We start from the raw sequence: 27,829 nt of genomic DNA, 5'->3' as shown, positions 1-27,829 counted from the left end.
ATGCACCTAAAAAAAAAAAAAAAGGCATCAATTTATTTTGAGATTTTTTTTATTGATCTTCAAGCAATTGAAGTAAAGTGAAATTTTTTGAGCTCTGATTGAATTAGTCAATTTAATAATAGTTAATTAATATAAAAATTAAACAGCAATTAAGAATATAGGCCAAGATCATCTTTTCTAGTAGTACAAGGCAGAAATTGAAATTGGTGGGAAGAGGAGAGAGCCTCTTGCAGAACTGTTGCACCTGAGGCATCCAGTTGTGAGTTTCTCATCAGTGTAGGTGTGGACACTACTTAACCATAATAGTTCGAAACTGTCTTTTCCTGATAATTTTCAAACAAAAAATAGCTAGAGCAGGATGTTACTGCTTCTGTAGATTTTTAGGTGAAAAAGTAGAAGGTAATTGGTTGTCACTGGTTAAACTATGTGGCTTTTCTACATTAGGGAACAAGCTGGTGAATCTGGGTTACTCTAGACTGGGGTTCTCTGAGGACACTTTGATGATAGGTGGGTTGACAGCCTTCATCATGTTGTTAAATTAAATGGTGTAGTGATTTGATCACACGTACAGTTGTGATGCTGGCTTTGGTGTAGGACAACTGACTTTAATTAGCCATGGTCACTACTACCAAGTTGCCTAATGATTGGCTAAATGAGTTTTTGTCTTCTTGCTTAAAACATCTTTTATTGTGTTTGAAGATGTCAAGGTATTAATTTTCTTGACATGTTCATAAGGATGGGTATTGTCTTCACCTTCCTCGAAATCTTCTGTCCTACAAACCTATATGCTATGCCTTAACTGAATTTATTCTGATTTTTCCTTCACCCTAGGACTCTCTTTTGATGCTGAATTCTTATCCTAACTCAGAGGTCGTTGTCTACCCAGATGATCCTCTTCCTACTGAGTTTTTAATCCCCCTGTCTGTAAAGCTAGCAGCACAAATTTGATTGCCTCTTTCTCAGCTGTTCATGAGAAATTCTGCCTTCCCTGTTGGGGATTTTTGTTATGGAATTTCTTATGTCTCTCTCTTCTCCATCTGTGCTATGTCAAGGTATTTGTATTTAAATATAATTTTAAAGTAGTTAATTACCTTGGAGGAGGTAGCATAAATCCAGCTAAACTGATTGCATTAACAAAATTGGCAATGACTTTCTCTTTCATCACATTTTTAAAATATGATAAGGTACTCCTTGCAAGCATAGGAATGTCTTGGAAGGCACACAGTTTCAGCTTAACTTGTGCATAACTCTCAGAATCAGGAAAATAATGTACAAATTATCCTAATGATACACAGCTTTCAGATAAGAAGTGTGAATACATTTGTCCTCCTTTAACAAGGGATGAATTGTGACTTCCAGAAGACTTTATCCAAACTGGTGCCATAATCTTAGGAATGAAGAATGCTCTGAGACTGCTTCTGAATGTTTATTTGGCATGATCCAGCATCCACAGCCACGGCCATTCTGATAGGGAATGTCTGTCTCATTATTAAACTCATCATTAAATCTGTGCAAAATCCTGGCCCTGTTTGAAGCTGTTGTGCCATATAATGGGGAAAGGTCAGGGATCCAAAGAGGATTCATTATGCTAGTTATAGCAGAAGGTGAAGCATTTTCTCCACAAAAGAATTTTGCATGAAGAGGAATCTGATAGCTAACTAAAATATTTTCTGATGTAAAGTTACTCTGTAGGAAATATGTAGGAGTTGGTGGATTGTATCATGTGGATATTAACTCAGAATCCACACTGGGCAACACCACTAGCAATCTAGTTTGCACATCTTGAGAATCTTTACATTGTTATGGTCTTCATCCCAATAAATAGTTTCAAATCAAAAATATATGTGATAGCCATAGGATTAATTTGTACATGCTAGATCACTTGAAAGTAGTTTCCCATATCAGCAGATCATCACCAGTCATGTGCAGAAACTGGCAGCCTTTGAAGTGATACCACTTCATCATCACCTTGTTTGTCTGTGCATTTTTAAAGCCAAAGCCATAGAATTTTGATGATTAGGAAATATTCTGATGTGGCTAAGCAGTGTGAATCCTGTAATTTACCCTAAGTTTTGGGAATTGTAGCAAATGCTGCAACTTGACACGACAAACTATGTGGGGATTGCTGTAACCCAGGTGTTTCATCCATTCCTTTCTGATTCCACATGCATGGCTTTCTGCTCTGTAATTGCTGTAAGGTTAGGAAATAACTTTTAGTGGTTGATAGTATCTCCCTGGATAGTGAACTTAATTTTTTTGTCTCTAATAATTTAAAATTATTAAGCTCAATCTTCACCCTCATGCCTTCCTATTTTTGTTGAGCCACTTTGAAGTTTCTGGGAGTAATAGGAGAATAACAGCTGTGTAAGAAAATCGTGTTACTTGTTCTTTCTAGTGTTTCTTACTTTTGCTTGAAATGTACAAATCTAAAGTCATTGCAAAAAGAGTTTTATATTCAGTTTTTTTTATCCCCCATGTACTGCTTGATGTAAGCTAGTTATTTGGTATTGGGTAGTAGCTGTTATGATTTACACTGCAATTTATGAACCTTGAAGTTCAGAATAGTGTTTTCTACAATTTTTCTCCCCTTCATCAGATTGCATTATCATGGTTTGCAACTGGGTTTTGTCACGAGACTGTGTGCAGTAGTCTAAATTTCTATGCTACAAAGAGTTACAGGTGGCTTTTCTTTTGGCAAGCACTGTGGCGTGACCATTCTGCAATGTGCAGTTCTGCCTGCTGGACTAAATTCATGCAAGATGAAAACATGAGCTGTTGTTTTCTGTAGGTTTTGCAAAAACTGCACACAGAAGGCAGTTTCTTAACAGTTGAAATTAAACATTCATTGGTGCTGGAGTGCATGTTGCTTGTAATGTGTGCAGTGGTAGAATTTCTGATATATCAGATGAGACACTAAATTAATATAGATATCTTAATAAAATCTTACAAAACCAAGATAAAATGTGTACTTTCTGAGTTCATATCTCTTCTTGTTTGGTACCCTTGCCACTGCTGAATGTTCTACCTGAATGCTATTTATGAGAAAGTCTTCTGTATCCTCCCAATCTCCTATATTGCAATCAAAAGTTTCACTTTAGCATGAGACTAAAGTGTTAGCTTGAAAATTATACAGTATGGGTATTTTTTTCCTCATTACATAACAGCATTTCACAGTATAGTCTAATGTGTTTGTTGTTCACATCTGTATTTTCATAGTATTAATATCATAGTCAGCATTGCAAGGCTTGTGTATTTGATGCTGAAAGAACTGCTGCAAGATTAATATGTTGTAGTTTAACTTGTGCTCAACTGAAAAGATTAGGCAAGTCTGGAAGGTGAAGATCCTGTCTTTTCATACCTTGGTGGTGTTTACCTGTGGTGTGCTGACTTGAAGAGAGGCTGCAAGTTTTTGTCAGCAATTGGATGACAGATCATTAATAAATGAAAAACCATTTCCTAATGCTTGTGAAAAGTGTGGTGAAGAGCCAGCCTTCAAACAAACCTCAAACAGCAGAACAAGCAGCATTTAACACAGTTTACAGGGATTTAGCTTTTAGAGTTTCTGAATTGTTAATTCCTAAATCTCTGCAAGTTCAAGAGTACATGGTTTCCTAAGTTATTTTAAGGGTATCCTATATTTCCTAAACCTTCTGGACTGTCTTGGAGATTTTACTCTTAGCCTTTATTGATTGTAGTACTACCAGGTGTATATTTTTTCTTGAAACTTCAGTAGAAATCAATCATCAGTCTAAACAAAGATTCTGCAGGCACACTAATAACTTTTTGGCTTGGTTGCTAACTTGTAGTTTGTGTTGTAGCCACTTTCTTGTGGCTTTGTCACATTGCAAGAGGCAGTGACTTTGATTTTAGCACCTTAGACTTATAAGTTTCACAACTATTTTTAATTTAAGTCTTGTCTTTATAGTTCAGTAATCTGTTAATTCCCCATGTAGCTATTTTTGGCTTGTGGTTTAGAAACTTGGTCCTATAAGATCTGAAATGTGTTTTTACAGAAAAGAAACCACTCATTTAAAGTGAGGGATATCATTGCCAGTAAGCGGACAGACTTATGAAGTAATCTAAATTTGTGTCAATAGTATATTTATTACAGAGAATTTCTGCTTTCATAATTTCAATTCCCTTTTTTTCTCTCCTGGGAACTGTATACAATCACCCATATTCCTCCAGTGAATAATGGATTCCTAAGTGATTTTGGGAAAATGTAGTAATTGTGACAGTCAACATGGTGAGAACCTGACAGTTTTATTCGTTTGGACCCAGTCCTCTGGTGACAATGATCTATAGGAGACAGAATTGCACACCAGATGCTTAAAGTTGTGACTATCCAGTGGCACATGCTAAGTGAGACTCAACTGGACCATGCCCTTCCCTTGGCTGAAATGGAATCCTGTAGTACCCCATCTTCAGCTTCTGCTCCAGATTACAGGCCTCTGTAGATCCTGATACTCATTTATGTCATTATTTATGTAGATATCTATATTCTCCCCCATGTGGCTGTCTCACACATCCTAGGACGTCTAAAATCATCTACATTTAGGGTCCTGTCCCAGATGCTCTTCAAGTGCTGGGGAGAAAACATCTATTTACAACCAAACTGTCTGCAAGCAATTAGATGTTGCATTAGCAAATATGTCTATTCTCCCATTGCTTTTTTGCTGTAGGAGCACACTGTCCTAATTTGCTTAAGATTTCACTGTCATCTTGTAGGTCTGTCAGACATTGAGCAAACATGGCTGTCACTTGGTTCAAAGTTTTCAGCACCTCTCACTTCATATGTATATCTGTATGGGAAGCATTATGGAGATCAGTCAGCTTGCATTGTTTTTTAATAGGTTGTATAAAACAACTTGATAAAATATGATCCAGAAACATACATAAAGCTACATCTACCTCTGGATCAGATGTTATTACTGGGAGGGAACTTATATTTAAAGATAAAGACTTTATTGTTCTCCCAGTAGTTTTATTTCAAGGATATACCTATCTGTACCTACTGCAGCTATATTGGAAGTGGTTGTAATAGCAGGAGAATATTTAACTAGAGCTTGTTGTCTCTGTAGAAAAGATTTTCATGCAAACATGATTTTTTGGAGCTTGATACAGCTTCACTCACCCAGAATACCTGGTTACCTCTTTTCTGGGGAGTTACAATCAGCACACAGGTTTGGTACTGTGGCACTCTACGCTGTTCAATTCTTCACTCTCCTCTTGATGCACATTTGGCTCATGCCAATTAGCACAATTCCAAGGTCTGCAGGACCTAAATACAATGAAAAATTATCTCCTAATTTTAACAATAGTATGAGCAAATATTTAAGAATTATTCATGCTATTGCATAGCTATCATTTTTTATTTGCTAATGAAAATATATTTTGTAACTATTGCTTGTAAAGGTGTTGCCAGAAGTGTATTTAATAGACTTAAAGATGAGTTTATGTTATTCTTAGAGCAAGCTATTTCAATTAAAATTGTGTGTCCCTTATATTCAGTATTTTATACTTATGTCCTTTCTAATAGCACTCTCAGATTTATTGTCAGAGTTGATTTCTCCATTTGAAAATCTGAAGGCATTTTGGAAGGGGTTGTTCATTAGGGGAGAGTTTTGAAATACTATGGCTAATGGGAAAATGGAATCCAAGAGGTATTGTACTTAAAGCTGACTTTGCTGCATTGCCATCACTCCTGTGGACTTCTTTGGCATCAAAATCTTGCTTCAAGGAATTCTCTTGCTGCAGTATCTTACTGGAAACCAGCTAAGCTGTGGATCAACACACAAAAGTTGCATATCCTGACTGTGCTTTTGGTTTCCAAGAAGTTGATGAAATCCTAGACTTGTAAAACTCTTTGGTAAAAATATCCATTCTCTTTGAATTTCACCTATTGCCTTTCTTTGTTGAGTGTCTTTACGTTGCACTGGTAGATTCCCTGCATTTGTGCCTGGAAGGTAAACGTACTTTGTGGCAGGCCACTGAGAAACTATTTTGATTTGAGATGCCAGCATAATTTTTAAAACAAGCTAGTAAATTGTGGATTAACAGATCAGAAGAGGCATTTACTCAAGATTTTTATAGGAAACCAAAGTTGAAGCTGCTGAGTAACTCTGGGCTGCTGTTTATGTTTCCCTTTTTGCCAGAGAAATTAGGGGTTCCAAATAAACAATTTTTGAAAAGCTAACGAGGGAAATGCAGGGAATGGAGTCCCCCAGGGATCACTTTTTGGACATGTGCTCTCATATTTTCATCAGTGATGTGAAAAAAGGGCTGAGGAGAAATAGATGACAATATGTGTTGACAGTACAGAATTCTTCAGGTTGCTGAAAAATTAGGTTTGAACAAGAAACACTGCAGAAATTTCTTGTTGGTAGTGTGTATATAGTTGACAAAAAGTCAAAAAAAATTCAGGTCTCTAAATAAAAAACAAATAATTAATTGGAAGGGGAAATGGTGCTAAGAATGCACAAACAGCAGTGTTCCATAAATTTGGTCTGTTTGCAACTGAGGAAGGATATATGTAATCATAAGAGGTGAAACTGTAAACTGTGGCAAGAAGGCAAATAGAATGTCAACAGTCTTCAAAAAGCAACCGAAAAGAAGAGAAAGCATCATTTGCAGATGTATAAATCCCTACTGTGGCCTCAAGTGGGGTATGCAATTTTAATTTGCATCCTCTACATCTCAAAAAGGTTTTACTGATTTTTACAGAGTGAAGAGAAAGTTGAGCATGAAAATATAGAATTTTTAAATTTATTTTTTGGATTTTAAATCCATGTAAGGACATGGAGACTGGATTGGAATTATATAGACTAATATTCTTCTAGGTTGGGAAGAGACAAATGGAGAGGCAGAATTTATTTAGGTATAGAAAATTATGAGTTGTGTAATTGACTGAGTAGGAAAGCATAGCAGTCAAAGTAAACTGTCATGACATTGTCAGGTAATTTCATTATGAAAAAGGAAACACATTTTTACAGGTGAAATTAATTATCAAAAGTCAGAGTTTATTTCCCCAACATTTTAAGGTTCAAAAATTATGACCACATTCCTATTTATCCCCTGATGACTGTTATAAGGTGATAAGACAGTCTTAGAGTCATAAAATCTCAAAGCCGCCAATTGCTAAAGTTGGAAGGATATATATGTTTTTTAGAATCTTTAACCAACCAATTGTTACAGTTTAAGGTATGGAATAGAAAATGTACTGTCTACTGCAGGTGTTATTACAGGTAATAAGACATAATTCACCAGAGCATCTGCTGTGTAATGGTGTAACTAATGATCTCTGAATCGTTTCAGGCATTTGTAGGAAATCTGCTGTATTTGATTTCAGTGCCAGCAACAGCTGAATTACATCTCCCTTCACTGTATAGGTGCTGTTCTAAATACACAGTCTCCAAATCCACCTCCTTATTTTGAGATAAAACTTCATGATAACATAGAAAAAGTCAACAGTAGCACAGTGCAAAATGACAGCCATTGCTTCGCTGACCAATTCAGCCAATTTAGACTGGCTGAAATTAAATTTCCACATGATGCCCGCGCTTGGATCAGCACGAAAACATCCCCGCTTCCACTCTCCCACTCTCCAGAAGCAGCAAATCCACTTGTTTTGATTATTCTTTCTTGAGAATCTCTCTTTATTTATTTGTGGGATTCTAGGGACGGTTTTGTTTTTCTCACTTTATTTTTAGACAAGGTGTCACCGTGTTTTTTGAATTTGTTCTCCCAGCCTTGTACCAACTGTTCAAAGACTCTTGGGTTTTGTCCTTCATAGCCTGGAGAATGTGGGTCACACCTGGCTCCACATTTTTCATACTTCACTACCATCTATGCTCGTTCCTCCCAGCCATTTGTATTAAAGACAGTGGCAGTGGTTACCTGGTTAAATACATGTGTCATACTGACTGCAGCAAATGGCACCTGCTGAAATGAGAGTTCCACAACAGCAGAGTTTTATTGTGGAAGAAGGATGTTACAGTGAAGAAGTCTGGTTGGAGCTCTCCTGTTCCTTCACCAATAAGGTTTACAGCAATAAAGTGTTTCTTAATATTAAGTCAATGAACAGAAACATCATAACTCTCTCCTCTGTGATGATGTACATTATCACATCATCACAGCTTGATGACAATTGATTCAAGACCATCAAACTACAATGCCACTTGAATTTCCACAGATGACCATAAACATGCTCTTAGCCCATGGCAAATGTAAAGTAATAAGACTGAGCTTAATCCTTTCTGAAATATTTGCTTTATCTCATAACTATGTGCACACAGCTGTTGTGACTCATGTGAAATTTGACTTCACCATGTATTTAACTCATACTCATAAAATGTTTTTCATGGTAAATAGGTTGCCCTAAAAGACCAATTAGCTTGAGGTAGGAGTGCATCATTTCTTCAGAGGTGTTCCCTCACATGGTGAAAGCCAGTCCTGCATTCCTTCTCCCTTGCAGGGCAGTAAGAGTTTCCAAAGTCTAAATATATTTCTGTTCAGCCCAACCAGTTTTTTTTTAAATTTTTTGGGTTTCCTTAACTGCCTTTCTATTTTCTTTTCTGCCCAAAAATTCCTTTCTTTTTTTTTTTTTTTTTTAATTTCTTTTTCTCTCCTAAAACCATTGGGGAGCCCAGTGATTGGACCAGCAATTTACAACAGAAATCTAAATCCTGAGAGGATAAAGAAATTTTGATGCAATATGAAGATCTATAATAAAGTATAGTGAATTGGCAATTGTTCTTAATATGAATATTCTATTTCAGCTTGCTATATTACATAACTAGGTAATCTATATTTTTAGGTCATCTTTCCCACAGGCAGAAATGTATTATTGGTATTTCTTCATATACTGGCAGTTTTGCTTTATAATATGTCAAAATATATGTCTTGGGTATTTGTTTGTTTGGTTTTGGCTTTTTTAACAGGGCACTATTTTTTTCTGGATTGTGTTTTGTTAATTTTGAATTAGCAGATTGGGTGTTACTAGACAGTAGCTGTAAAAGCCATCATGTTTTGCAGAAATAAGGGAGTTGCCACTCTCCCAAAGAATAGTCTGATGAGCCTATTGAATATGGCAACCAAAAAACTTATCTTCTTTAATTTGAAAATGGAAATATTAATATATTTTAATGACAAAATATTTTGTCCACACACTGTTGTAAATTTCTGGAATTTGCTCACAATGGAATCTCTAATTCCAACAAGCAAGGCTGTCTGTGTGCCTTCTTCGGGTTTTTTTCTTTACTTTTCCTCTTCTCTATTTTGTGTCTTAGGTAGCCTTAGAATTAGGGGAGATGTTACTGAAAATAGGATTAAAAGCATTTGTGAAATCAGAGCAGGAATAGAAGTCAGGGATCATAACTGCTTTGGGTACTTCCTCAGGTGTGGAGAGCATTGCAGTAAAGCTGCCCTGTCTTAGGCAGGATTTGTTTTATATAGGTTAGTTGCTGCAATGGGTTGGTTGCACAAGGCTTCCAGAAAGAGTCAGGGATAGTGTAGGTGAGCTTTTAATGCTGCCCTTCCCTTTTTATAGCTCTGTCTTGCGAGACAGAGTATTGTGGTTTCCATTTAATCACCTTTGAAATAATTGTCCAATTGCACAATAATACACAGCCAATCTTTCATAAGTTTCATATGTTTCAAAATAGACAAGGGAGTGGTGTTGAAGACATCTACAACTGAGGACATGAGAGGAGGGAAAATGGAAGATACTTGTAGTGGTCAGTAGCAACTGCAGTGTTAAAGGTCCTCTTCTTCAGCTGATATACAGCGTGAGGTCTAAATGTCTCTCCTCATTAGAGAAAAAGATTTGCCCCGTGGCCAAAGGGCCTAAGCTTTGATGAGATTAAATGTATTAATCAAAAGTTTCTGTTCTGTTTTTTCAGAAGAATGGAGTATCAAACGGAACCCTCTACAAAAAAACATTTATTGAGCACTTTGAACAGGCACCAATGTATGTTGCAGTTTTTACTTTCGTGGGGTTTGCAGTGGGAACAATATTTGGCTACCTGCGAGATTTTATGAGAGCCTGGGGACTAGAAAAACGTAACATTGCTACGGAGAGAGAACAACAAAAAGTATGTATGAAAACGTCATTATGTATCCACAGCTGAGTTTTCCTCTGATTGCAAGTGACTTACAGCAACTTGTGGAAGTAACAAGGCAGACAACTTTCATTTTACAGAACGTTGCACAGGGGTGAGAGGAGTGACACATCATGCCAGTGGAGCTGTATGCATGTGTATAATTATGTATCTACATTTATGTAAAATCTTCATTTTTACCCAGGGACATATTCAACTCATTCTAGGAGTGCCATAATACTCTCAGCAAACCAGAATCTTAGTATATTAGGTCAATGCATAGAAAAAGAAAATTCATAAATGCCTTATTGTTAAATATGCCATCTTTCCAAATCTCTTCAACCCTGATTTTCCTTTGTCCCATCTGGCTATCTTATGCTGAATTTCACAGTCAGGAAGTTCTAATTTTGTTCTAATTGAATTATTGTAACTCCCAAATTTTTTTATCCTATATAATTCCAAGTGAACCTTGCACCTGAGCAAGATCAGCTGCCTTCCAACTTTGTTTAAAATTTTTGGTTCCTCCTCCTCTGTGAAGTTTGAGTCATCATTTGTGGTAACACCTGGCATAATGAAGGAAAAACAAGAGAAGTTTTACTGTTTCTCTTGCAAATAAAACTCCTGAAATTGTTTCCTGTTTTAGATTTTCAAAGATGCATGCATGACTTAATGAATATCACTTTCAATTCACTCCATGATCTGGCCATTTGTTAATTCCACTTGTGCCAGTTAATTTTTTTTTTTATTCTTCACTATGGATTACATGTTTATTTAATTTTCCCACATATGTTAACTGCATACCATGTTATTTTATCAGTTTGTTGTATGCAGTGCCCAACATAGATATATTGCTGTTTCATATAAAGCTTTGTTTAAATTTAATTTCCAAGTAAAATCCATGGATATTCATTAATTCTCAACCAAAAAAATTGTCTTAACTGGATGATTGCAGTAATGCCAAAATCACATATATTACACTAGCTTTTGTCTAATGCATCCATCATTTAATGAAATGTAGTAAGTCGTTTATCCAACTTTTCTGCAATCTGATCCACACATAGAAAAATGCTCAATTTGAAGCAATTGGTTTCTTCAAGTGAAAGAATCTTGATTTTTTTTTTCCGTTTCCAACTTTCAGGATATATAGGGAGAGTTGAATCAACTTGTTTACCATTTGATAAAAAAACTATCTGACCAACCAAAAAAGAAACCAAAAGTCCCCCAATCTTTAAACAGAAACAAAATACCCTCTAAGAAATACAACATTGTGTTTTAAAATAATTATAGTAAGCATACTGTATTGCTGTTTGGAGTTGTGACATAGGACAATGTGGCTGCTATGACTCTCTGTTTATTGATGAATCAGTTTTTCCTTGTTAATAGGAAAGGCTTGGGTACAGAAGGAGATAATTTCATTGCAACATAACCCTGTGCATGTTTTCAAACCAGGATTTTGTGCCACTTTATCAAGATTTTGAGAACTTTTACACCAGGAACCTCTATTTGAGAATACGGGATAACTGGAATCGTCCCATTTGTAGTGTCCCTGGGCCACAGTTTGACCTCATGGAGCGTGTTACAGATGATTACAACTGGACATTTAGGTGAGTCATCTTACCCTCTGCCACTCTCAGCCTCATAAACATACTGCTGACACCTCTGCAAAACACAGAAACTTGTGTCCCTATCCTTGTCTAATATCCACCAGCATGTTTCTTCCTGCACTCAGTAACATGCTGACAATCTGACCCTTTTCTTCTGAGTATTTGTTTGGAAATGCAGTATAGATTTCCAACTCAATTGCAAATGGTTTTGGCTGTGTCAGCACAAGACTGCTCACACACCAATTATAACAACAGATCTTGCCTCTGAATATTGCAACAAAATTTGGTTTATCCGTTGGTTAGGTTTTATATCATGTTTTTTTGCACTGCATGAATGTGGCTTCTTCCCTTCATAGTGAGTCTTTGGCAGTGGGTTTTAAGCAGATTACAGCTTGAAGGTTTTGGTGCATTGCAGCTGAATTGCATAGCTATGGGAATTCACAGCATAGACAATGTGTAGGTTGGCTAGATTTGAGCTTATTGAGAATGGATCATAGTGTCTCCCATACTTTCATTAAGTTCTGTGTGTGTATGAGAACACTCATGACTTAATGGAAGCAGTTGACAATTTGCTTGAAAAATTAATGTCTGTAAGTTGTTCCTTAAATAAAGTCATAGGTTTGTTTGTTTATTTAAATCCATAAAAGCAGCCATTGATCCAGTATGTTGCCATCTGTAGTGTGCCTTCTAGAAAGCATTCTGACCAAGAAACAGTACTTACTTAGGAAAAGAGGAAGGCTAGAGAAACTTTTGGACTGTTAGAGTATGAGGATTGTAAATTCGCAAGTATAAATTTGACACTGGAACAAAATTTGGTGGGAAAATTTTGAGATTTTTTTCATTTGGGATGAATATTGCACTATTGTTCAAAATTTGCTTTAATTACAGGTTTACAGGAAGGACTATCAAGAATGTAATCAATATGGGTTCTTATAACTACCTCGGCTTTGCAGAAACAGATGTTAATGCTTTGAAAACTGTGACCATAGAGTTAGAAAAATATGGGACAGGAATCTGCAGTACCAGGCAAGAAATGGGTGAGTAAACAGTGAGACGGCCACCAAACATTCTGCAACTATGCTCTTTTTCTCACAGATGTCTTAAAAAAATTAGATACAGGGAACTTTGATCACATCAGCAATTACTTGTTTCACAGTTAAAAGGAATGCTGTGTTTCATTTTTTCTCACATGAGGGTTTTTTTCAAAAAGGAAAACTAATACTGAATTTTGGGAAAGCTAAACTAAATGTGTCATCTACTGGCCTGGGATTTTTTAATGATGGAAACACACACACATTGAGATTTCAACAATTGTTCTGGGGTAGATTCAACTGCATCAGAGATTTGTATCAGTTACCACACACAGAGGTTTCACATTAGTAAAATGATCTTTTACATAATGTTTTTTAATCCCATGTCCTAAGAATGTATTGGAATGTTTAATGAGATGCCAGTGGCACAAAGCAGAAATTTCTAGTTTGCTTTTAGCAAATAAATTCAGGAAGGCTCCAGCTGACATTTTTGGTTTTATCTGTTATGATTGTCTGCTTTGTTAGTTTGTAGGCTGCATGCAGTGTTACCTTCAACTTCCTGTTATTACACAAAGCATTGCACTCCTTATGGTACAGTCATCTTACATTTCAAAAAAAAAAAAAAACAAAAAACAACAGTTTCAAGCCAGAGAAATGTAAGGGGAGGCTTCTCTTCAGGCTTTATCTTTCTTGGGAGTACTAAATTAAAAAAAAAAAAAAAAGAAAAGAAAAGAAAAAAGGCAGCTTCCCAAAATGGAGAAGTCTGTAAAAGATTTCTTTTTTGTAGTCCAGCAACCTAAAAAAAATTACATTTTTGTCTTCAATATAAATTATTTTCTTCCAAAAATCTTACAGAAAAAAATACTGTGTTTAATTTAGTTTTTTTAATGTAAAATCTCCATTTCAGAAGAAAAAGTAATTCAAACTTTGTGATCTGCTTCTTATCTTGTCATTGTGATTTGACTTGCCAGTAATAATTATGTCAGTGACACCAGTCAGAGAGGGTTTACAGATTGACCCTACTTTCCTTTTGTAGGTGACCCATCTGGTGACTGCAATATATTATTTAACCTGAATTGCATGCTTGAAAGTGGTCACCATTGCTAGTCCTTTAAGGTATTGAAGGAAGCTTTCTCTGTTTTTCTCCCAGGTTCCATTTTGTCTAAGAACATTTCAAGTTGTTTTCAGGACATCTAAGAATATGGCTGGTGTTCCTCATTCTGTAGCTTTTGCCGAATTTTTTTACTGGAAGATTTATTCTTTAAAAAGAGAAAAGAAAATATAAACATCAACCCAACTTATTAAAAGATTGATTCTGTGTTCAAATATTAAAAATCATACTGAGTAACTTCATCCTATTTGAGAGCAAGTGTATAGTGATTTCTAGGATATTCTCTTCATCTGAACTCCAGTGCTGTACTCAAAATTGTCTTGACTGACTGAGCAAGGATTTAGATTCATTCTAATTGCCTTCACAACAAACAGTCCCATGAACTGCATCAAGACTATTCACAATGCAAGGATGAAGAGCATCCCAAAAGCCTTGTGAGTCTCAGTCTTTTGGAAGTGGATATGGGAGAGCAGCTTGGAGATCGACGTGCTGAAAGGAAAGCAGGGTGCTAGGGCCAGGCTTAGCTGGTGTAAATGAGCAGTCACAGCAGTTTATCCTGGGCAGATACAGAGAGCCTGTGTTTGTGTGCTCCATGGAGAGAGTGGCTCCACAGGGCAGGGCTGAGCAGTGGCTCTTTGTTGGTGCTGGCTCTTTGGAGCTTGTCTGTCAATAAGATTTGTATAAACAATCTAAGGAAAACAGCCTCTTATTCATAGTGCATACCCTCTTTGCTTGTTCCTTTATGTTGTTTGCTCCATTCTCATCACAGTCCAACAGAAAAATTCTGAGTTACATATATATATATCAAAGAGAGAGACGGGGAAGGGTCTGAATGAAACACCTTACCTTTTTAAATTATCGTTTCTCATCTTCATCTTAGATAAAAGGAACAGGATGAGTTTGTTTCTGGGCAGATCACATTTCAAAACTTCTGTTGTTATTGTGTGTGGAGATGAAGTGTTTTGAAGTAAAAGTGCAGTGAGATGCAAGAGCCAAGGCTGTAAATTGCCTGTAGGGTTCTAGTCCAAGAGAGCACTTGAATGTATTTGTATTTTCAAGCTAATTCACTTTGAAAGTACTGTTCTGCTTGTGTGCATTTGAGTGTCTGGCATGTCTGAGTTTTAGCAAGATCTCTCTCTAAGCAGTGGTAACTCTCTTTCTGAGAAGGATCATTCCACTGCTTTCAGAGGAATTCAGATAGAGAGTAAAACAAAGAGGACACAAATAAAAGTAATGTGAGTGATGTTTGAAAAATTACATGATGGTAAAACTGTCCTTTATGGTCTTCCGCCTACACTTCTCCTCTTAAAACTATGGAGGTTGTGGAGAGGGTATACAATGCTATCATATCAGAATGATGTTGCAGGTAGTTTCCTCTTAGAACAGGGTTAAAATTGATGAAAACAGTGGCTGACCTTCCTAGACTTATCCCCCATAAAAAGATTTAAGGCTTTCCAATCCATTTTGAATTCCATGCTCCTCTTAATAATAATAAATTACTTTTTTACTATAACGGTGTCATTTCAGACACGATTCTGAGGGTTTTGTGGAACTTTCAATGTGAAGTAAAAATACTTTCCTGTTTTTAACACCAAGATAGTTATTAGCCCTTAGGAGCAAAATTTTGAAGTTATAAGTGGTACATCCATGGAAGAATTAACTTGCTGTTCCACGCTCAGAAAGCAAAACAAACACTAGAAATTACTAGAATGTACACAGAAAGCCAACCATAGAGCCTCAGTATACTACTTCATAAAGCTGCTGTTTGTTGTTGTCTTGAGTACTCTGTGCAGGTCTGATCAAAAATATTTAGCAAAACTGGGAAGTATACAAGAAGAGCCACAGGGATCATCAGAGGCCTCAGAAAGCTTCTGGGTGAAGAACTATTGAGCTTGCTGTCTCCAGCTGGTACAAATGTCTGTCTGTCTCAAAAAAAAAGAGCCTAAGGGGAGAAATTATAGACATTTTCAACATAATGTGTGATGTGGAAGAGTGGTCAGGGTTCACTGTCCTTTCCCACTACCAGATATATGGGGCACTGTATGAAGCTGGTAGAAGGTTTTCATCTAAATGCTGCCAGACCCGAGGAGCTCATTGCTGCTGTGAAAAACACCTTCATTCTCCTGTGAAAATTTAAGAAGTTTAATAAAGGACAACAGGAGACAAGGACCATAGAGCAAAGGTTATTATGGCTGGGTGTATCTTGGCACTCAGCCCAGAGCACCCTGTTACCTTCGGGGATACCCCTTAAATACCTTTTCCCTTACATCAGCCTGTTGCATAGTCATAGACGCTTATATATATCCATAAACTAGTTTACATATTCCAGGGACTATTTTACATGTGTGCAGAGGAGTGCTCACTGATAGTTGACAGAAATACCCAAATTGTACCTGATTCAGGATGTCCTTTTTAACTCTGAGAGATGCCAAGAGAAGCTACAGAGAGATCTGCACCTATTATCTCTGAGAAAATTGACCATGGGTATTATTCAAATTAAAACAGTTTTTGTCAGCAGCAGTCTCTCCTGTAGGTTCAGGAAAAGGTAATTTTTAATTTCTTTGCTTTGTTCATTATACATCAAGAAACCAATTGTGACACAAAAAGTTTTGGTTTTTAGGAATAAATATTGGGTCTGAGAAAATTATTCTTGAATGTTGAAGGATTTAAGTAGCCATCCAGTACTTCAAGGTGGCTACAAGAGAGCTTGAGAGGGATTTTTTACAAGGATGTGGAGTGACAGGATAAGAGGGAATGGCTTCAAGCTGACAGAGGGCAGGGTCAGGTTAGGTATCAGGAAGAGATTCTTCCTGCAGGGGTTGTCCAGTGGATGCCCATTACTAGAAGTGTTCAAGGACAGGCTAGGTGGGGCTTGGAGCAACCTGATCCAGTGAAAGGTATCCATGTCTCTGTCCAAGGTGGGAGTACTGGAATTAGATTATCTTTAAGGTTCCTTCCAGCACAAAATATTCTGTGATTATTCTATGATTATCTAAGTAACTGGACACCAACTGTTCAATTAACTGGAGTGTTGGGAATGTTAGGGCATTCCATATAAACTGTCCCACAAAACTATCCCTACTGTTATATGTATTTTAATTTTTCTCTCAAAAGTGTTATTTTTTTAGCTTAATAAAACTGCCAGCACATAGGAACCTAAATAAATATGAAATAGCAAGCATTCCCTCCATATAATAAAAATATGAAAGAATGACAACTTGAATGTAAATTCCTTTTTCCCATGCAAATCAATGTATTTTAATGGCTGGAGTGGGAGTTGGCTACTGCTAAAGGCAGATTCAAGAGCCTTTTGTCTGAGCCCATCCTGTTGTTCAGTGTTTATAGCCAGCCTTTTCTAAGCAATGTGACTGAGAATTATGGAGAAACATGCAAATTAGTTTCCTGCTTGCTGCTTGCAGATGATAACAAAATCAGCAAATTTACACTTTTTTTTTAAGATAAGGCAGATTATCATGCTCTGAGCACTCCTAGGGCTCCTAGGGCTGGGATGGTGACAGGACTGTCACATGGACAGCCAGCACTTCCAATGCTCTGTTTATCCAACTCTCCAGTATTCCTCATGGAGATGACATATGTGAGTAACCAGAGCAAACGTGTGATTAGCGCTGCTCAAGCAGCCAGGCAGGATTCCTGCCTTTTGTAATACTTCTCCTGTGATTATACCTTGGACCAAAAAACAAGTTGGAGCCTGCACAGAACACTTGCAGGGTGATTCACTCTGGAGGGCATATAGCAGATTACCCTTTAACACCTAACTTGCACTCGGTTTGGGGGCTTTTTCTTTGTTTGAGGATTTTTTTTTACACTTGATTGTGATCTCATTTCTAAAAAGCAGATCTGAAATTCTGTGCCAACATTTAATATACAAAAGTAGCTCGAACTCATTTACCTCCTTCCACTGGGTTTTAAAGATTAATGTGAATTTCTAGCAGCATTTCAAGAAGATTAAAATAGTTATTTGGCCATTCTTTCCTTTACACTACTTCAAAGCTTTAATTAGCTCCAAGGCTCATTTTAAACATAATACTGTACAAACATGAATAAATGTGTCATTTTTCAGTTTGGAGAAAGAGATAAAGAACCGAATGTCCCATAATTTACAGTTTCCAAGTGAGATTTTAAGAAGAAATAAAGCCACAAAAAATGAGAACTTGTGTGCATGTATGTATATGTGTATATACACACATACTTCATAATCTTAGCTATTTTCTGATAGAGTATGGTATCAGTTAGGAAACAATTTATGTGAAGAATTCTCTTTTGTCATGTCCACTAACATCCTTTTTCTTTTTGTGCCTACCTTATCATAAATAACTAAGACATTTATATGGGTTATAAATAACTCATAAATAACTAATCCATTTATTTAATTTATAATCATTGGGTCAGGTTTGTTCCTTGTATTCCACCATTGCAAAAGTATGCTTTGGAATGCAAGATTAATAGTCTGGATAGCCCATCTTCTAGCAGGTGGAATTGAAGGCATCTATAGGAATTAAGGGTTGTGTGACTTGTTTAATACCTAAAGTATCTCTGATATATGATGTTATCTGCATGAAGATGCTGGATTTACACTAGAAATTTTAACTTTGTGTTTTCCTAAAGAAAAAAAACAAAAGGAAACAAAACCACAAAATCTAAATTCAGCTGCAAGTTCTGTTAAAACTAATCTACTTCTTTCCTGAGAATCACTAAATTACACAGGTACATTATTAGATTGATGACACCCACGGCATCTCTGTGGTATGAAAGCCCTGTCAGTTGGTAGCATTGTTAAGAAAACTTGAGCATTTCCTTTCTATCAAATGATTCATCAAAACCCCTTTATTTGGAGATTCTTTTCTGCACAGCATTAAATGTGTGCTTTTCTCCCTCTCTTTCCAACAAGACTCATTCTACAAGTTGAGGCTTTCCTTTACTAGTGGGTCTGTAGGACAGTGATACCATCTGCATCATCTGCTCTGGTAACACTGTGTAAGGAAATAATATAATTTCCACAGCTTCTGTTTCTTCATGTTGCTATTAATAACTCATCCAATCTTGCTTTTTGTAAAAGCGTGCATGTCTTTCAATAATACAGATTTTTTTTATCTGTGACAAGCATCTTACCAGAGTGAGTTTGTGACTTTAAGTTTCAAATGTGACAAGGAAGTTCAGATGTTTTGTTCTGCTCCTCACCCTCCCAAGGATGCTGCTGACAAACCCTCATTTTCATAGTGTAATGCTTCTCAGTCCCCTTGGGGAGTCACGTCAGGGATGCACAGGGTTCCCAGCTGTTCTGTTTTCTTTCAAGGGCTTGTTGCTTGTATCAGTTTACTCTTCCAGCTTTTGTTTAACCTGAGGCAAGCAGGTATTTCCCTCTCTTCTTTGGGTCTTAGAATTCCAAACATAAAATACTATTACAGGATACTGCTGCCAGTGTTGGCAGCTCAACTAGCCTGTGTATAAGAAACTGAAAGACTGTATTGGGCAGACCAACCAGTGGCATAAACCACCTTGTCCAAGCTGAAAGTGTCAAATTAATTAATGACTCTATGGCTCATGGGAAGTCCATTTCCCAGCTTTATCTCTCTAGTAATCTGGCAGCGACTTTCAGCTCAACAGCATGGGTAACTATATGAAAAATCCTGTCAAAAACACAGTGTACTTCATGTCCCCTGTCACCAGAGTGCAGTGGCAAGTTAATGGAGGGAACTGGGTCATCAGATTTTGAAAAGGAGGGGATTTGCTGTGAGAAGTGTGGGAATCTGTGGAGGTGGTTCTCATTGTGAAAGTGCACTTTTGATATGATCTGTGATCTTAATACCTATATAGTCTTGGATCGCAGTAACTCCTGCTGTATTGTGTTAGATAAAGCTGTTCAGCAGGGAAGAGTAACTTTCAAAAGGATTTTGTCTCTTAAAGATGCAGGTACCTTTTTCTTTTTTTTTTTTGTCTTAAGTATTTTCTGGTGATTTGGTGTACATTATTTAGCTGTATCCTCATTTGCTGGGTCAAGACAAGGTGTAGTCAGTCAGTGGGGAAATTCTAATATCTGTTTATAGAGCAAGTTTAGAAAGTATCTGTGTGTGCAGTATATTAAAAAGATAGATCTAATATATCACTTTTCATTCATCAGATCATTATACCAGTCTTGAATCTAGCACAATACAAAACATTTTAAGGGCCAAGATAACCTTACTTGACATCTCTAAGGTTGTATTTAATGAAGAGCTGTGTAATTACTGCCTTTGTTATGTAGCTTGAAATGCTGAGATGGTTCAGCTTGTGCCAGTTCCTTTGGATCAAATTTGCATCTGTCTGCTAGTGCTGGTTATGTGTGTCATGGTGGTGGATGTGACTAACTGGGAATGCTAGTGGACAAACCTCATCCCAGCAGTGCATGTCTGACCACTTGTTTCTTCCAGTGGAGAGAGGTGATAGAATTGATGTACAGTGTCCAGGGTTATCTCCTGATATGATTAAATCATTGCATGATTATATGCTTTTTCTACTCTGTTCAATGTATTCAGCTTTCATGAACCTCCCACTGATGGTTTTGTATTGCTTCTGCAACACCTTCCTTACCACCAACAATATTGCCATGATAATTAACATGATTCAAAACCAGGGCTCATTTTGCAAATCTTTGCCATTCAGAATTTTGTTTTGCTAACCAATTTCAATTTGTATTCCAGGATTTGTAGGCAGTAGTTATGTACAGTATCATCTGCATTAGCACTTAGGGTTAGTAAATAATAAGTAGGAATCAGTCACTATCAAAATGAGTCATTCTTCACCATGACAAAATCAATAAAAATAGATGCAAATTGTGCTGGTTTTTTGTTGGTCATGTAATTGGAGCTTTAACAGAACAGTCTGTATTGAGTCAGGCCTTTCCTGTTTATAAAAACAGAAAACATGTGATGCAACCCCAAAAAGCAATTTAACTCCACCCTAGTGTCAGACTTATCCCTAGAAGAGTCAGGGACAATTGTGTCATGCCTTAAAATGCCTGTCTTGCAAATCACACATTGCTTGTTTCTCATGCTTTCACAAACCTTCTAATTCAAGCTGTGACCATAGTGTGCTTGGCTTCACGCTTCCATTTCAGACTTCATCTTCTTTTGGTGTGCTGATAGCCCTTGAGTGACAAAATAACATCTGCAGGGAAGATGTTATCAGGCAGCTGATCCTGCTGGAACTCTTAGTTGTTCATGAGTGCTGTAGGTTGAAGACTAGCTGGGCCCAATTCACGAAAAATACAGAACCACTGAAATACATGCTGAGTCCTGCTGGGCTTACACCTTAAGACAGATTCTTACCCACATTTCCAGCTCTCAAACACTGGTTTGTATTTCACAGAACCTGGGTCCTAAACAGTGGCTGTGTGCAGAGCCAGCTCATATCCTCGTGTGTCTTGGGATGTACAAATTCAAAAAATAGCCGTCCTCAAAGAGCTTCACACAGACTCAGCTCCCACGTAGAGGAGTTTCTGTAGAGCCACATTTTCTGTGTCACATTACCTAATTCTCAGAGCACAGAGACAACCCAGCTCCAGGTACATGCAATGTGATACAAGGGAGGCAGAGACACTCTTGAAGCTCTGCTGCAGTAGGCTCAGGTCTAGAACTACCAGGAAAGCTCTGGAAAAATCTCAGCAGTACTGCTGTTCTTTACTGTCCATGTAATAATCCAGGTTTTTCAAGAAGCCACATGATCCTTGTCCCTTATCTCCCTGATAGTTGGAGAGTTACCTGCCTGCCTGATAGATATTTTCCACATTCTATTTCCAAATGGATGTCATTCTTACTTTAGATATTTAATGAGGAAAAATAATGAAAACACTCCTTCACTGTAACCAGCTGACTTATTGCTATTGCTGAAACTGTTCTCCTCCCATTTATATTTGATTTTTGTTAATGAGCTCTGCTCCATGATGAAGATAAGATCCTGACTCATCATTCTTGTTGAGACACTCTAGCCAAGCCTCTGGGTTCCTCCACTCATCTGCCTTTTGTCCACCACAGTGAACAGAGCTTTCTTGTTCCATCCATTGTAATTCACTTTATATTATTAAAGTGCCATCAGCTTGTGCAGTGCAAGAGAGGTAACATATTCATTTGCCTATTTTTTTTCTTCTGTTCTCTGATTACAGCCTTATTCATAGGGGAAGTGCTCTCTCAGAATCCACAGGTTACTCTCTTTTCTTCCCCACAGATCATCCTGTAAGAGTTCCTTCTGCCTTGGTCCTGCAATGCACAGCCAGGCAACCAAAGACTAGAGAGCTGGCAAGTTGAGATGCTTCCTTACTGTTCAAAGCTATCTGTTATCTCAGTCTCTTAACATCACTCTTTGCTTTGTTTGCCTTCTGTATTTTGTCATCCTTCACTGTGAGTTGGGCAGGAAGGATACTGCTTTTGTTGGATAGTTGGAGAACCTTTCTTGTTTGGAGACTTCAAGCACTAGTATTAGACAATTAATATGTAATAAAGAATAATCTCTGTTTTTGCATTATCATTTATGTTTGCTGTTGAGAGGAAAGAAAGAGCAAAGTTATCATCAGTTATGGGGAGTGAAACAGCTTTTACTTCCCAAAGCAGAAAAATATGGAGAATGCTTTTGTTTTTCTATCCATATAAAATCCTAATTAAGAATTTTGTACACATATATTGACAGACAATAGAAAAGGAAGAATTTTGTTGTCGCTCTTTTTTTTTCACATCTGGTGAGAACTCAAGAATGCCTAAAATGTTAGTCCCATATTTCCTACAGAAAGAATATATTTTTGTCCTCATTCTAGAGGAGAGAAAAAGACAAAAACATAGTCTTCAGAATAAACTGTGTCAAAAGTCATTGTGGGAAAAGGAACCTTTTTTCCCATAGCAACTGCTTTGCTGCCCTAACAGCAGTATTTGTTAGCATTAGTCACAGCTGGTTTGCACCTCTTGCATTAGCCCACATGCACAGGATACAAATGGAAAACCCTCATTAGAACTTAATTTCACATAGCTTAATGACACACTTCTAGCCTGTTCTTTTGTATGTTTTGTGTCATAATAACTTTCACAGTTAAATCAGATTTAATATTCCCTGTGCTTATTTCTGCAGGCACCCTAGACAAACATGTAGAACTAGAGAAACTTGTGGCCACGTTCCTTGGTGTGGAAGATGCTATGGTGTTTGGCATGGGCTTTGCAACTAACTCAATGAATATTCCAGCCCTTGTTGGAAAGGTGAGTACTTCCTTCAAGGAACACCTAGAACAATTGTTTATTAATTGTTTTAACTACTGTTGCAGTACTCTGGGCTTTCAGTGAATGGAAAGGCTTGATCAAGGAACAGAGCTTGGTATCAGGAATGTGTGAGTCATAAAGCTGATAACCTTGTGACTTTAAATATGCTCCTTTATCACTGTGTTGCTATCACACATGCCTAACATCTGCTTAAGGATCAGTGATACAGCTCTCTAGCTCCTCTTAATGAAGTTGCTTCTCCTTAAGAAGTAACCAAATGTTGAATCCATGTCCAGTTGTTGTGGGAGGAAGTATTTAGGCTACTTGCTGAGATTTTGCCCAGCTGCCTGTGATGAAAGATGATGATCAGGATAGTTTTTACAACACTATGAGAAAAGGAAAAGCATAGTGCTTAGCATTCCTGGTGAACAGAGGTTCCAGCCAGCCCTGCAAAGAAATCTGGCAGCAAATGCAACTCTAAAGCTGTGATCATGTTACAAATGTTGGATTCTTACTTGGTGCTGAAGGGTCCTCCTCTCCAGTTTGGAGTGCCTAACTCACAGGCATGGATATCCATCACCCTGCCCCTGGTAGCTGCAGACATCACAAACGGGTGCACTGTGCCAGCTGCAAAGTGGGCAACTCCTCCTTGGCTTGTCCAGGTGTGGAGCAGCTTGAAGTGTGCCATGCAAGCACAAAACATCACCTCCCTCTTGGTGAAGGTAGAATGAATTCAGCTTGTGGTGTATGACCAAGACTTCTGAAACACCAGCGTAGAGGTGAAGTTACTTCTTCACTCTCTGTTGAAGATGACTGCAGCTTTTGCAAGATCTCTAAAATACATGTACACAGTTGTACATGTGAGAGTTAATTCAGTTATCCAGAGCTTGAACTTCAGTCTGCAGCAGTGCTGGAGAACTTGTCCAGTCAGTCTCAAGGGGAACAGATACAGAGAATTAATGAAGGTAAATTGTGAAATTGGAGATATGCAGTGTGTGACACTTTTCTTAGCTGTATGATAATTTTCCCTCCCTTACCTGGCTTCATGTAGAGATTCAAGCCTCTGTCAGAGGTGAGATAGATATAAGTGGCACAAATAAAGATATTACTGTATGTATTTTTAAGAAATAAATATATGTGTGTATATGTATATTTGGTATGTGTTACAAAATTTGGTAAAAATTTGGTATCTATTATTATATATATTACAAATATTATTCAACTACCCTATGTTTGATAGTTTTACTCCTATGTTTTCCTCTACAGTTAAGACTAGCAGCTACATTTTCTTGTCAAGCTGCATCTACACTTACTGTTAGTTCTGCAAACCAGTCTCTGTGGAGATTGTTTGAGTATCTCTAAACCTAGGCCTAATCTATGATTCCAGAATAAGTTTTTGCTTAATTATGTTTTACCCTTTGGGTAATGAAACACAGCAAAACTTGTTCAGTAGAAAGCAGAGCCAAACAAGGGTTCAAGCTTGAATTTCAACTGTGAGTTCTGCCCCTTGTTAATATAATAGACAAATTTACTTCTCAGACATTTCTATTTTTGTTTCTAAAAGCAAAATGAGTTTTTAACTAAGTTAATTAATAAAAAGGATACTGCAGGTCAACTGTACATGCATTTACCAGAGAAAGACTCTGGTTCCTAAACTTCATTCACATCTTAATGGAGGTGGAACTTACAAGGCATCAGTCTCTTCTTATCTCATTGCTGCAGTCTGAAGAGCTGATGTCAGGCCAGCCTCAATATTGCTTCTCCTTACACTACTGTCCTGCAGTCTTTGTATGTGGGGTGGTGGCTGCATTTTCCTTGCAACTCAAAATGGGCTGTGAACAGGTGATAGAGGAAGCTACACCACCTGATTTTACTATAAAGCACTCACTCTTTAATAGGGTTATTTGCTGCTTTCCAGTTATAGGAAATATTGGACCCCTGTGCATCACCTGGGGATGCCTGAGAATTTTATCCCACTATTTCCATGCCTTTCCAGTGCACCTTCAGGAAAGTGGCAGAAAATTCATTTAATGTTTAACCCTTACAGCTTAATTGGTGCAATGCTCTGTGATAGACACGTGTGTTTGCTGGCACACACATGCACACGAGGCAGCAGCCTCCCAGCTCATGCAGATGCTCACTGTACTCCTTCTCCACAGGGCTGCCTCATTTTAAGTGATGAGTTGAACCACACTTCTCTTGTTCTCGGTGCGAGGCTTTCAGGTGCCACTATTAGAATCTTCAAGCATAATAGTGAGTATTGAAGTTGGAAAACTTTAGAGATAGAGTTATTCACACCTCAAAAGGCAAGAATGATTCCTTTTAATGCTTACTTTGCTGTCAGTTACCAGATGATACTTTTGTCCAGGAAAGAGGATCAACTGTTTAATATTATGAGTGGTTTCTGATGGGAAAAATTAATAGGGCAATACTATAATTGCTGTTGTGTCTTTTTGACTTGGTGAATGACTGTGTGATGCCACAAAACTTTTATTGTTATTGTCATTGTAGCCCAAACAGTAGAAACATACAAAAACATGCCTGTTTCCTGAAGGTTCAGTGAAACCAGAATTACCTTAACATGGCATTCTTTAAAGCAGTTACTCTGAATTCCCAGGGATCTAAGAGTGAAGATGCAGATGCTTATATCAACAGCATCATCCCAAATATTCTTTGAAATAGAATTTTAGTATAGAAATCACACATTAGCTTTGCAATTTTATAGTTATCTTCTAAAATGCTCATGCTCTCTAACTTTTATTTAGTTAGTGCTGCTGTGGTTACTGTCAGACATTGGGACTGCCTTTGATGACAAGAGATGTTCTTTTCCAATTCCTTTTTCCAATTTCATTTTCCATCCTCACTGCTGCCACCAGGCAGTGATTGTATAAAAGGTTTAGAAGCTAGTGTATTGGTGAGAATTCAGAAGAGTGGTCTGATTACCTTTCTTAATGGCTAATACAGTCCCTTGTCTTTACTAAGTGTTGCTTAAGGGAAGCAAAAAATGAATTATACATATGCTGTAAAAGGCCTAAGGATGAGTTGGAATGAAAAGCACACTATAATTATACTATAAGATGTTGTTATCATTAATATCAATTCATAATTTGGGCAAGAAGCAATTTCTGAAGATCATTCAAGGCTTAAAGACCATCTGACCATGAATATTTTTACAGAATTAATTATTCATAGAATAACTGTAGCATACCCCAACTTGGTCCACTTCCACAAATCTGGATATGCCAAGTATGGTTGCCACACCAGTCTTTTCTCAACTTTTCCTTGGTTGTTCAAAGCCTTATCCCATTCAATCAGGTTACATCACATCCTGAAGGCTGACCTTTTAATACCCAAATCCAAACACTCTCAGCCTCTCCACCCACCTATGCTGTGTGCAGTCAACTGGCTTGTGTCACTTCCAGCATCATTTCAGAAAACATTTCAGTTTGAGGAGTATATTGCTCTCAGCTGTGAGGATATCACCTGGAACTGTCATGCTTGCTTTAAGGAATTCAGTCTCTAACAATTCCTCAATATCTCATTCTCCTCCCCAGAACCTGATACCTAACCAGCTTCTGTTGCACTGACAGTAAATTAAAGCTGATGCTTTTCTGAGTAATGGGTGAACCTAAAAATAATAGTGAGCTGTCCAAACAGCACTAATCTAGCACTGGAAAATGCAGACAGTTCCTTTAAGGACCTTGGCAAACCTCAGTGGAAGTCTATCCAAGTTGCTTTGGAAAAACTCATTGCTTTCAAGATTAAAGATCTTAATTACCAAAGACAGTCTTATATGCCATTGGTGGGATATCACCTTAGCTTTCTTCCAAAATGAAACTTCAGAAACTTCTGCAAGTGCTGTGTGGAGTTGAGTGACAGCTTTTCTTGTCACAGTTTCGTAGTCTTGAGCCTAAGCTGCATTTAGGGAGCACTTCAAGAAGAAGCTTCACGTGCCCATGCTTCCACTCAGCCCACTCTGAGTCCCTCAGCTTGTTATTTCTATTGTTTGAAAGTTGTGGGTTTTAATATTTCCTTAATCATACCATGAATTACACATCACTAACAACTGAAACCACACGTGCAGAGATGTATGTAAGTGCCTCTTGCTTTGGGGGAAATAGGATGTGTTTGGGGTAGATAGCAGTGGAAAGCACAACCCAGCAGGACTGCCTTTGTGGATGCATTTTTTTTTAAGTGGAGCAGACAACCTTGTGCCCTTTGAGTCTGTCAGGGAGCAGTGTAACACAAGTTAGTGCAGCAAAAAAATTAAGGACCAAAACTGTATTAATTAAGTAGCCAAAAATTCCATCTTGGGTTGGGAAAGTTCTTTTCAGTTAGACAGATGTTTATTTAGTTAGACCAGAGCTGTGTTCTTATGTTCCCAGAGTCATTTTTGCTAATGTGTGGGTATGTGACATATACAGGCATGCCCAAATTGTCAGCCTGTGCTCGTGCTGTTGTTGTCATGCCTAGGAATAGCAGAACTGAGCCATGCTCCATGACACACTGCTTGGTGTGAATGCAAGGTTCCCTGTGCATGAATAGAAAACTCTGCACTTTAAGATACCGTTTTATGATCTTTAACAAGCATTGATTTCACCATCAAGTTCTAACACGTGCATAAATCTCTCTCCTCTTCACTTTCCCTGCTCTGTTATGGAAAAACTCTTTGTCTAAAGAAAAATTATATAAAACTTTATTCTATGTCAAAAATATTTCACAGAAAAGAGAATAAAATCTACCATTTTAA

General features: G+C 37.5%; 1 protein-coding gene across 1 annotated transcript in view; it reads left to right on the top strand.

Annotated features, from left to right (window-relative positions):
- Nucleotides 1–27,829, top strand: part of SPTLC3 (serine palmitoyltransferase long chain base subunit 3) — a 150,866-nt gene that overhangs the window by 91,725 nt on the left and 31,312 nt on the right. The window contains exons 3-7 of the mRNA XM_021527824.3: nucleotides 9,900–10,091; nucleotides 11,547–11,701; nucleotides 12,590–12,738; nucleotides 22,955–23,079; nucleotides 25,239–25,332. Coding sequence (XP_021383499.2) covers nucleotides 9,900–10,091; nucleotides 11,547–11,701; nucleotides 12,590–12,738; nucleotides 22,955–23,079; nucleotides 25,239–25,332 — 715 coding nt within the window. The remainder of the gene's footprint in view (nucleotides 1–9,899; nucleotides 10,092–11,546; nucleotides 11,702–12,589; nucleotides 12,739–22,954; nucleotides 23,080–25,238; nucleotides 25,333–27,829) is intronic.

The sequence above is a fragment of the Lonchura striata genome, chromosome 3, assembly GCF_046129695.1.
Source record: "Lonchura striata isolate bLonStr1 chromosome 3, bLonStr1.mat, whole genome shotgun sequence".
Classification (NCBI taxonomy): domain Eukaryota; kingdom Metazoa; phylum Chordata; class Aves; order Passeriformes; family Estrildidae; genus Lonchura; species Lonchura striata.
The sequence above is the reverse complement of the archived record's forward strand: the minus strand, read 5'-3'. Positions and strand labels throughout refer to the sequence as shown.